The 11,101-nt window shown below is 40.5% G+C and overlaps 2 protein-coding genes across 4 annotated transcripts in view; both read right to left on the bottom strand.

Annotated features, from left to right (window-relative positions):
• LOC121886186 (NACHT, LRR and PYD domains-containing protein 12-like) overlaps nucleotides 1-11,101 on the bottom strand; it is a 281,314-nt gene that overhangs the window by 54,647 nt on the left and 215,566 nt on the right. The gene's annotated exons all lie outside the window — the stretch shown is intronic.
• Nucleotides 4,977-9,118, bottom strand: LOC121885439 (mucin-5AC-like). 3 transcript variants are annotated; one of them, XM_042394915.1, is made up of 6 exons: nucleotides 8,839-9,118; nucleotides 7,813-7,828; nucleotides 7,664-7,779; nucleotides 7,085-7,191; nucleotides 6,406-6,687; nucleotides 4,977-6,335 (listed from the first exon to the last, which is right to left on the bottom strand). In XM_042394915.1, exons 1-6 carry the CDS (start codon nucleotides 9,044-9,046, stop codon nucleotides 5,061-5,063), a joined length of 2,004 nt encoding a protein of 667 aa, XP_042250849.1. In that variant the 5' UTR covers nucleotides 9,047-9,118; the 3' UTR covers nucleotides 4,977-5,060. The 3 variants fall into 3 exon arrangements, with proteins under 3 accessions (XP_042250849.1, XP_042250850.1, XP_042250848.1); XM_042394916.1 differs by lacking the exon at nucleotides 7,813-7,828 and having other exon boundaries at nucleotides 7,664-7,759; XM_042394914.1 differs by having other exon boundaries at nucleotides 7,664-7,828.

Raw genomic sequence — 11,101 nt, forward strand, 5'->3', positions numbered from 1 at the left:
GACTTTAGGAGCAATAAGACGTGATAAATAAAATGAAAGATACTGTTTCCCTAAAGGGACCTCTATATTATCTCATATAGAGAGTTAAAGTCCCTAAAATGTTACTTTTCTGACATCATCAACTTTTATAGAAGGCAAAGACGATGTAATGGAAGAGAACTGTAAACGGCTTTATATCATTGAAGAAAGTAAAGGAACAGGAACTGCTTTACAGATTTCCCTTTCTTGAAACAGTAATTTTGTTCTTTCTGGTAAACTCATCAAAGAATAATAAGAGTCCTGATCTGAATCCAGTAAATCATCTACAAATGTTAAACCTTTGTCATAATATTCAGCTTTAAAAAAAAATGAATTTCTATTTATGGTAATAACTCTGTTGTTCCACAATAAAGAATTATGTGGTGAAAAGTTGTTGCTAAATATAATATTTCCATGATGTTGTGCTTGTTTGTGGGAGTCAGACAGTTTTATAGGAAGCTTAGACACCTCAGAATCACACTGAAGAATTAAATCCTTCCAACCTTATTAAATATTTTGTTAGGGAAATGAACCATATAGACTGAGGTTGGGAAATACTTTCTTTTAACCATTTGACTCTGAAAGCTGCAATTAGAGATTCAAAATCCATAACGTATTCCCTGACTAAATGTGACTTGCTTAAATAATGAGTTTTGTTTCTCCATATAAACTTAAAAATTATGAAGTTAGATGACTTTATCACTTTTGGTGAAGAGTAGAAAGAATGGCAAGGGTAGATAAACCTTGATAAACCTTCAGTTTTAGACAAAAGAATTTGTCCCAGTAAAGATAAATCAGGCGTGAGTCAGCGATTTAAAGACTGTTGAACAGTTTTCAACCTGAGAATAACATTTAAATCTTCTCTGTTATGCTGTTTTTTCATCACTAAACCAAAGTGTTTAATCTCTTCTTTAACTGTGATATGTGCTACTCAGATCATTGCTATGAACAGTCAACCTGATGCTTGATGATTGGAGAAAAAACTGAACTCAGTTTCTTTTATAACCATATTTTTGTTTTTTATTAATAGTGCTGTATCGTCAGCAAATTGGCTGATTATAACTTCTTTCTCCAGTATTTCGATACCATGAATATCTGGGGAGTTTTTAAAGAATAACAATCAATTCTGAAGCTAAAATAAAGAACAGAGAGCTAATCGGCATTCTAACCGGATTCCCTGTTTAACTGGGAACCTGTTTGGAAAGCCGTGGTTAAGAGACTGTTACTGTTGATATATTTATAAAGCATATGAATTACATTACAAAAGCTTTGTGCTCTAAGGTATCAAAGGCTTTAAAGAAATCTAAGAATAAAATGAAGCTATCATGTTGGATTATTTAATGATAATAAAGAAAATCTAAGATTATTTATGAATATGTTTGATAAATGCAGATTGTGTTTCATCACTTATCACACTTTTCCCTTTCTTAAGTCTGTTAGTGTAAACATGAGCTTGGAGCTTGTAATCTACACACAGAAGGGTCAAAGGTCTCCAGCTGTCTGAGGATAATTTATCTTTGTTTGGTTTAGTTATAAGCGTGATTATGCCTTGTTTCATGGTAGGTGATAAAATAAAGTTGTCTGTAGACGCTTTAAAAGCATCATAGATCAGTTCTCTAACTTCAGTCCAGAAGTGTTTGAAGAACTCGATGACTTTCCATCAGGCATCTGTGAAATGTGTCCAGCTCAGCTTCAGAAATTTCAGCTTCTGTTAGATCTTTGAAATTCTGGTCTGTTTTTGGGGTCCAGTCCTTCCTGAGACTCAGGGAAAAGTCAGCCTCTTGATTAGAGTGCTTGGAACTATAAAGAGGTTTATAAAATGAAAATATGTGGTCATCAATAGTAACCTGATCTTCACTTAAACAATTATTAACGTATAATTTACTTATTACTTTTTTGGTCTATTTTTTTTCTAAATTGAAAAAATATGTTGAATTCTTTTCACCGACTTCAATCCATGTTGCCCTTGAATGGATGAAAGCACCTTTTGCCTTTTCTATGTAAAGATAAACTAACTTAGATACATAGCTAGTTTAATTTGGATATAATTTCAAACTGTGTTTTTATTTCCTTTTGTGCCTTCATGAATGCCAGTTTACCTCACATTATATTTGTTCTTTACATTTAAGATAAAAATATTAAAAACTAGTTTGAAACACAGTGATTAAATGGAAAAATGATGCCATCTGGTGTTTTTTTTCTTTAGTAGTCTGATGTAAGTGTCACATAGCAGCTCACACACCACCACAGTACAACAAACTGTGTTTATTGCATTTGTATCACAGCTGGGAGCACAAACAAGCACCATGATGCTTAAAATGTGTCTTTACTCTTCATCCTGGCAGACGTCTCCAGTCCTAAGAGGCCGGTGAGAAAAAAAACTCTGGTGATCGTTTTCTAAGTCTGATCTAAATAGTTTCTCTCCTGTGTTTATGACTTAAGAACAGGTGGAAGAAGAGATTTTACCAGGATCATCTTTCTAAGTTCCTGTTTTTTCTACTGTGAAACAGGCGGGTTTTTTTGTTTGTTTATTTTGTCAGGATCATTTTTCTAAATGTTGTTGTAATACTCATTTCAGCCACAAGAGGCTGAAGTGCAGCACTACCTCATGTTCTCAATAGGACTAAAAGCGTTCATGTTTTCTTCCAGGTGAGTTTTAATTTCTCCATATGCTCTAAACACAAAGTACATTTATTGTGTTAGTTATGTAACATCACTCTCTGTTTGTTTAATATTCATTTGACTAATGGGTCCCTAAATTCATAAGTGAAGGGAGAAGGAGCAGCAGAAGTAGGAACAGCAGAGGAGGGAACAGCAGAGGAGGGAGCAGCAGAGGAGGGAACAGCAGAAGAGGGAACAGTAGAGGAGGGAGCAGCAGAGGTGGGAACAGCAGAAGAGGGAACAGTAGAGGAGGGAACAGCAGAGGAGGGAACAGCCGCTGGTGGGGGAATGTTCTTTCTGGTGGTTGTCTGCTGGTGGTACACGTCTCTTTCCTTTCTGGCTCATCAACTTCTCCTTTGACTTCGTTTCAGTGAACTTTGTAGCTCAGGCTGATCATGGACACGCTGACTCTCGATGATATTCTCATACAAGCTGAAAACCCCTCTCTATCGCCTCAGGTGTGGCAGTACGGACTCCGGCCTGATCAAGGGAGGCCGGTATCCGGGTGGTCAGTTCTGGGAGGTGGACTTAAATGTGGGCCCACCAGTTATCAGTTGGGGTCTTCTCTAGAGTCTTCAGGCTGTTGTCTTTTATGATTTCCAAGAAAACGCACTTAATGGTTTTTGTCAATAGAAATCAATAGTCTGATGTCCACATGATATGATTAACCAGGGCTTCTCCCTCCTCCTGGGTGATGGACCTGTTTGGACCATGACTACACTCAGATTTCTCCAGTTTGTGGTCAGCATGTTTAGACTTGGGGATGGTTTATTTTTTAGTCTTTGCTCACTCTTTGCTCTGCTTTGATTTCTGTCACTGACATTCTTCACCACCAACAGAGGACATGAATGCAGATTTTGAATTTGTTAGTGTTTCTTTAACTTGCTGTTGTTAAATCTGATATCTCTGGATTTAATGTAACATGTGTGAAGTTGTTTTTTTTTTTTAATACAGATTTGAAGCATTGTTATTTTTCCTTTCACAGCAGGAGAGAGGCCAGAACCAGACAGCCACATGACCAGCACAGACAACATTGTGAGTTCACATCACAATTTAATTGAATTAAAAGCATTTTTGTTTTTTGTTTTTTTTAACAAAGACTCTTCAAACGTTTCTGATTGGCTGGCTGATTCCACTCCTGACTCATGATTGGCTCCTGGTTGCCATGGGGCAACTGACACAATCACTTATCTGTTAACATTTTAAGAAGCGGGAAAACAAAATTAGATTTTTATGGGACACTTCAGTCTTCTTGACAGAAAACGAAATAGTTGTTGATCCTGCCTTCAGAGGAATGTATGAATATAGTAGGAATATATGCATGAAATATGAAAGACCTTTGCAGGAGAACAAAAACACAATGAAATATATAAAAAAAAGCCAATGAGGTTTATGATTAATATATTTCAGTGGACAGTGACTTTAATTACCTACTTGGAAGTATTTTTAATTTGATATTTTCTTATACTTGTCAGTTTTTATTTTGTCTGTTAACAATTATCAGTTTCTATCATGACATGAAATAACAGCAGGCCCCCTTAACACTCTACATTAGCAGTTGCTCTCTACCAGCAAAATGTCAGATACTTGATGAACTTGAGCACATTCTGATTTTTAGCAGCCAGTTATTCTGTTAGAGATTCCCACACTTACTGAACCAATTACTCAAATATTCTGGTTTTTAATCTTGATGCTCCATGATACACTGTAATGGCAGAAATGGGGTTAGTACCAAGTACTTGACACTGGTTTTTACTGTAGTGATGAGCTTAGACTGATTAAGTGTGTTGCCAGTGGTTTAAAGTAGCCATGTACATTTACTGAATAGGCTACTGAAGCCAAAGAAAAGGAGTCATCATGCATGTAAATACCGAGTATTTGACTTTAAGTAAACAGTAAAACAGTAACTGCCTACAGCTGTTGAGCTTTGTCATGTCTTGTTTTGGAGAACTTAATGTTTTCCTACTTTATGTTTGAGTGCAGGTATAAATGTAGTAAAAATGCATTTTTCCTCTCTAATGTTGTCGACTAGTTGTCTTAACAGCTACTTTGATCTGTGCTGTAATCCATCAAGTCTACTTTTAGTTTAAGTTAATAGCACAGACATGATGACAAACGGCTCCAATGAGATGATCATGCTGGTGTCTGCTGGATGTGGAAATGGGCAGTTGTTGCTAACATGTTAGCTTCACTAAGGAGTCAGTAGGCCTGGCAGCTTGTTTAAAGTTTTGCCCCCTAGTGGCCAAAACTAATGCAGCTTTAAGAAACCCTTTTAAAATTTAAAAAAGATCAGAAGATGATGCAAAGCTTTAGTTTATTTCAAAACAGTGAGGTGATGAGGGGTTTGAGGGAGTGGATGGGAGGGTTGGAGAATCACTTTTCTAAGTGCTGGTCGCTGGGGCAGCGCTTGTGGTTGCAGCACTGGTGGTGGTAGTTGGGGCACTGGTCGTGGTAGTGGTCGGAGCAGTGCTGGTGGTGGTAGTTGGGGCACTGGTCGTGGTAGTGGTCGGAGCAGTGCTGGTGGTGGTAGTTGGGGCACTGGTCGTGGTAGTGGTCGGAGCAGTGCTGGTGGTGGTGGTTGGGGCACTGGTCGTGGTAGTGGTCGGAGCAGTGCTGGTGGTGGTGGTTGGGGCACTGGTCGTGGTCGTCGTCGGAGCAGTGCTGGTGGTGGTCGTTGCAGCACTGGTCGTGGTCGTCGTCGGAGCAGTGCTGGTGGTGGTTGCAGCACTGGTCGTGGTCGTCGTCGGAGCAGTGCTGGTGGTGGTTGCAGCACTGGTCGTGGTCGTCGTCGGAGCAGTGCTGGTGGTGGTTGCAGCACTGGTCGTGGTCGTCGTCGGAGCAGTGCTGGTGGTGGTTGCAGCACTGGTCGTGGTCGTCGTCGGAGCAGTGCTGGTGGTGGTTGCAGCACTGGTCGTGGTCGTCGTCGGAGCAGTGCTGGTGGTGGTTGCAGCACTGGTCGTGGTCGTCGTCGGAGCAGTGCTGGTGGTGGTTGCAGCACTGGTCGTGGTCGTCGTCGGAGCAGTGCTGGTGGTGGTTGCAGCACTGGTCGTGGTCGTCGTCGGAGCAGTGCTGGTGGTGGTTGCAGCACTGGTTGTGGTAGTCGGAGCAGTGCTGGTGGTGGTTGCAGCACTGGTCGTGGTAGTTGGAGCAGTGCTGGTGGTTGGGGCAACAGTGGATGTTGTGGGAGGAGCAGATGTGGTAGGGTCCCCAGTATATGGCCCATCAGGAATTTCACTGAAGCCCCACAATTCAAAGATTTCTGAATCAGCATACGTTGCCTGTATCGTTACTGGTGCGGTTACCACAGTATCGTCATCAGAAGGACTCTCCGTTGTGTCTGTGTCGTCATCGTCAGGACTCTCCGTTGTCATCTCTGTGTCATCATTGTTGTCAGGACTCTCAGTCGTCGTTGTAGTCGTCGTCTCTGTTGTGTCGTCATTGTCGTCAGGACTCTCCGTTGTCTCATCGTCAGGACTCTCCGTCCACTCATTTGCTTCATCCCACAGACTCTCTATGTCTGTGTTTTGTGGCCACAGGTGGCCTGAATGTCTTCGGCGACGAGCCAACCCACTTCCTGTTACTGCACTGAAACAAGCTGCCAGCATCGTGGACATTTCCCCAGCTGAGTTGCAATAAGCCATTTCAAAGCTGGAATCCTGCAAAACATTCATTTGTTAGCCCTTACCCCAAATTTTTACAGTGTATCATGTTTTAGAACTTCCTTACTGTATTCGCTGGTGTGGATATCTGCACAAGCACTGCATCTGGGGTAGTCATCGTCAGCATTCTCCCAACTACACCATCCTTACCCAGAGCTTTTACCCTCTTCAGTCTTGTCCCAAGAGGCAGTTTCACAGTGATATCTGTTGTTCTGCAGGCCACTAATGGTGGCGCCAGTTGGAGCGATGTTGCAGGATTCTCACAGGCGGCAACACCAGTCATGTTTGCCTGCAGCAGATGGTCAAAGTATTGCACTCTCAGCTGATGAAACCATGTTCCATTTGACATCTGGAGAGAGAAAAAGAGTCACCATGCAGCTGTAGTCAAGTTAAACTTGTACATGTCAGTAAAGTAGAATTAGAGACTCAAGTACATCAAGAACCTAGAAGTTGTTTTTAAGCCACTGCTGACATGAAATCACAATATCTCTGTACACTTAATCCAACACGAGTTTGTCTCTGAGAGAATGTCCAAGAATTATTGTGTACTTGAGTTACTGTGTAAATGAGTCTGACTTTTACATTTATACATTTCTCCAGCGCTGAAGTGACACCGACTCACTCTGCAGGGTTTTTCATGTTTCCAACACAGCGTGAGCTCAGATTGGCTGTTGCTCTTGATACTTGGTCATTTTAGAGAATTATATTGTCAGACAGGGTTCATTGTCAAACAATAAGACATCTACCTGTAATGACAGGTGGCAGCTGGTATAGGGGAGCTCCAGCAGCAGCCACGGCCCGACGGTACGAACAGAACCACGACACCCATCCGGCAGCAACAACCTCCTCCCGTCTGTAGAGAGGCAAGACAAACAGATTTCATGCAGACCAAATATGGGAGGAAAAATAACTGAATTTTATGCAGTTTGGGTGAAAACTGCAGCAACACCACATCAGGTCAACTTTAGCAATCTGTCTCACACACTCAAGCTTTAGCTAAAAAGCTTTTGTTTCTTGTACAAAATGTGCAGATGACATTCAAAAGATACAAATTATTAATAAACTGACATGCAAGTTTAAGTTAAATAATAATCTGTAGTTTGGGTAAATAACCCAACAGTAAGAGACAGGCGACTCAAACATTAACAGTATTGTGTTATTCTATCGACCCAAACAGTAACTTTATTGCGCAGCTTGAACCCAGATACAAACACTGAGTATAATGTTCATGTCTGATAGAACTGATGGACAAACTACAAGAATGAGACAAGTTTCCCCCCCTTCCATTAAAGAAAAGCTGCAGCTGGTGGATAAATCAAACTCACCCAGCAGACGCAGATCAGAGTGTCGGATGAGCGAGAAGCGAACAGAGAGCGAACTGCTGCTGCAGCGAAACTGCGGCTGGCCGAAGTCTCCGTCTCCTCCACAGTCACCATCATCACCACCACCATCATCATCATCATCATCATCATCATCATCATCATCATCCCCTGAAACAGAGGTCACCCTGATGTTTACTCTTTACGTCAGGAACAGAGTTCTCACAACGAGCTCATAGTTTTATGAACAGCTTCTTCAGTCCAGTGGTGGAACTAATACTGCACAAGCATCTCAAACTGTACTCGAGTTTCTCCATTTGATGCTTCTTTAAATATTGTACTTACTCTACATTTAGTTACTTCTCAGATTTTATAGTCTACTTAACCATGATCAGTTTGCATTGTTAGATCAGATTGTTCAATATGTTTAAAGTGTTAAAAGTAGCTCAACATTAAAATGCTGTTTATATGCATACATCAGTTTTAATATTCAGATAAACACTTTGAGCTGAGTTTTAGTCACATTAGAGCTGCAACTAACGATTATTTCTTTTATTTTATTAATCTGCCTTAATTGTCAATCGATAGTTTAACAGTCTGAAACCAAAAGATACTCAAATCTCTGATATCAGCTTCTGTAATGTCTGATATTCTGTTTCTAATCACTGTTGGTCGAACAAGACATCAAGACTTCTGAGAAATGAGAACGGGAATATTTTCTATTAGGCCTAAATTAAAAAGGCTAATGAAGAAAATACGCCGCAGCCCAGGAGGATACAAGAGGATTTAACACCCCACATGCATTTACACACATTTCCAGATGTTTCAAAATTTTAAAAAAAATTTTTTACAATAATGAAGCGGAGAGCTTGTTTAGTTGGATTCCTGTGGGAGTAAAGCTCGGCCTTTCCGTTTCCAAGTGCGCAGCAGATATTTCTGTACATTTAAACCTGAAAACTAATTCTACACTTACAAAGTGAACTTCTAATTTCAGCTTTAAGTTAAAGTGTCAGGATTCATCCTGAGAAGAGCTGCTTTATTACATCCTAACAGCTGACCGGTCAGTAATCACGTTGACCCTCCTGCTTGTCTGGAGATTTGTTACCACCAGTTCTGTTAACGTGGAGATGCACTTATAGTTTCTGCTACCTGAACCTGACGTGTCTCAGGTGTATCCTCACCTTTCAGGGACTGCCAGACAGGCACCGGGAAGAAGCTTCCACCGCTCCGGGTCTCCCCCGGCGGCTCAGAGTCCGAGAACAGCGCCTCCAGGCCGGCCAAACCTCCGTCTGCGTCCCGGTGCGTCCCCTCCGTCGTGTTGAGCCGGGCTAGAGTCACCAAGCTGATCCAAACCCAGGCCATCATCATCCGTCCGGGAGCCGCCGACATAGTCCGGTCCGCTTCTCTTCTCTCTGCCCGCTGGGAACGACCGAAGAGCGGCGGGAAACTGTTCGAAGCTGCCGCCGCACCTGAGACTTAAATGTGCACCTGAAGGACCCGATCAGCCTGCTGATTGGATCATTAGAGCCGGAAGTTGAATCTTTCGCACGTGTGAGTGTGATCGATGATTGTATGAAACTTGTCTGCTGGTCAGCTGACACGTGACAAAGTGTCTCCAAAATCAAAAAGCACAAACACTCTTCCAGAAAACAGTGTTAAACACATTTCATTTGTTTTGTCATAAGTTATTGATTGATCGATTGATTGGTTGGTTGGTTGATATTAGTTTTGTAATCCATCTTATACAGTCTCTGACTTATAATTTGACTCTGCAGCTGCTTTTTATGTTTAAAATATAAAATATTGCTAGAATGCTAAATAAATGTATAAATGTGCACAAAAAAATGAAAAACATTGCAGAAATACCTTTAAATGACCTAATTTAAATAATGTCTTGTTTTATACAGTATTCTTTTGTAAATTCATAGAATTATCCAATTTATCCTTAAGACTGCCCAATCAAAGCACACATTTCTGGATGTAAAACACAAAAAAAAATATGTAAAATTATATTCAAATGATCCTCCTTGAACAGCCATTAAAGGTATCTTGGGAGCTTTAGGCTTTAATTGTATGTGTATTGTGTGTACTGTACAAAAAATAGGATCATGTGAAAATGGCATACGAAAACATAATTTGCTTGAGGTGCTTGAGGCTAAAGAGAGCTGTTATATTTATTGGTGTTGGGGCTACATATCAAATCAAATGGTGGTAAAAATGTGTGTTTGTTGTATCTTATGTTCCATCCTAATGCTGAGGAAAGCCTGGGGCTGAAACCCTTTTTTGCTGCTGTGCATCATTAAAAAAGTGATTTACACTTATTTGTGAGGGCTGACGACTTCATTTGGTTTTTTTGTGAGATGCTGCCATGACAGTGTTTTTTGTTACCATCCATATTGACATGTGCAACACATGATAGGGATTTAATCATGTTATTTTATATATAATGTGTATATTTGTTGTTTGTTTGTTTTTTTATATTTTAAACTGCATATTCTGCATAATTCAAACATTATATTGCAAGTCAAAAAGTGAACATCACTCTCTTGCCTGAAGCTTGTGCAAAATACTGCACCAGAGTTTTAACTGGTTCCAAATGTAGAGACTACTACATCACAAACTACACCCAAATGAAGCATCCCAGCACAGGATACCAGTCAGTTTCACAAATGGTTTGTTGATCACATTTAAAGGACAGCTTGCTCTGGCAGTTTTTATTCAGCTGAATGGCCTGTTTGCACTATTTGCATCATTGTCTATATTGAGCATGAACAGCTAATGATTTGAGACATGACAGGATGTCTTCTAGTGACGTGTGTGCAACCCAGACAGACCTAGAAAACAATGACAAGACAGGATTGAGCTCAAAGCTTGTTGAAAGCATTTTCCCCATACCTGAAGCTTAATATTACCAGACCGTTTCTGAGTCAGACCAGACAGCTTATGAATTGACAGCTTTTCATGACAGAGCTTCACTGTTCTGTTCGAGGTCCCTCACTTGGTATTTTTCCTTGATGATGCTTGATGTTTGAACACAGTCAGGGTTCTAAATTAATGGATGTATTAGTCTACATAAATCCACAGCAGAAAAAAGTAATCATCAGATAGAATACTATGTTCTATGTTCTACTACTTCTGCTCCAAAACTCTCACCGTACTCAAAGGCACAACCTGGTGGCAGAACGGCAGAAGCCATACAACATATCCACACACATTAATACTGCAAAAAATACAACATTATGATCCCTAGATCCTGGAAAACATGTTAGATCAGATTATTTATTATTGTTCAAATAGTTAATTAATGTGAAGTTAATTTATAAAGTTAATCAACCTGCATGATGTTCTTTAGTTTTATGTCGACATTCCAAATTGTAGTTGATTTATCCCCCCCCCCCCCTTGACTCGGCTTACTTGAGTCTAAGTCACAGTGATTTAAGACTT

This window comes from Thunnus maccoyii, chromosome 19 (assembly GCF_910596095.1).
Source record: "Thunnus maccoyii chromosome 19, fThuMac1.1, whole genome shotgun sequence".
Lineage (NCBI taxonomy): Eukaryota > Metazoa > Chordata > Actinopteri > Scombriformes > Scombridae > Thunnus > Thunnus maccoyii.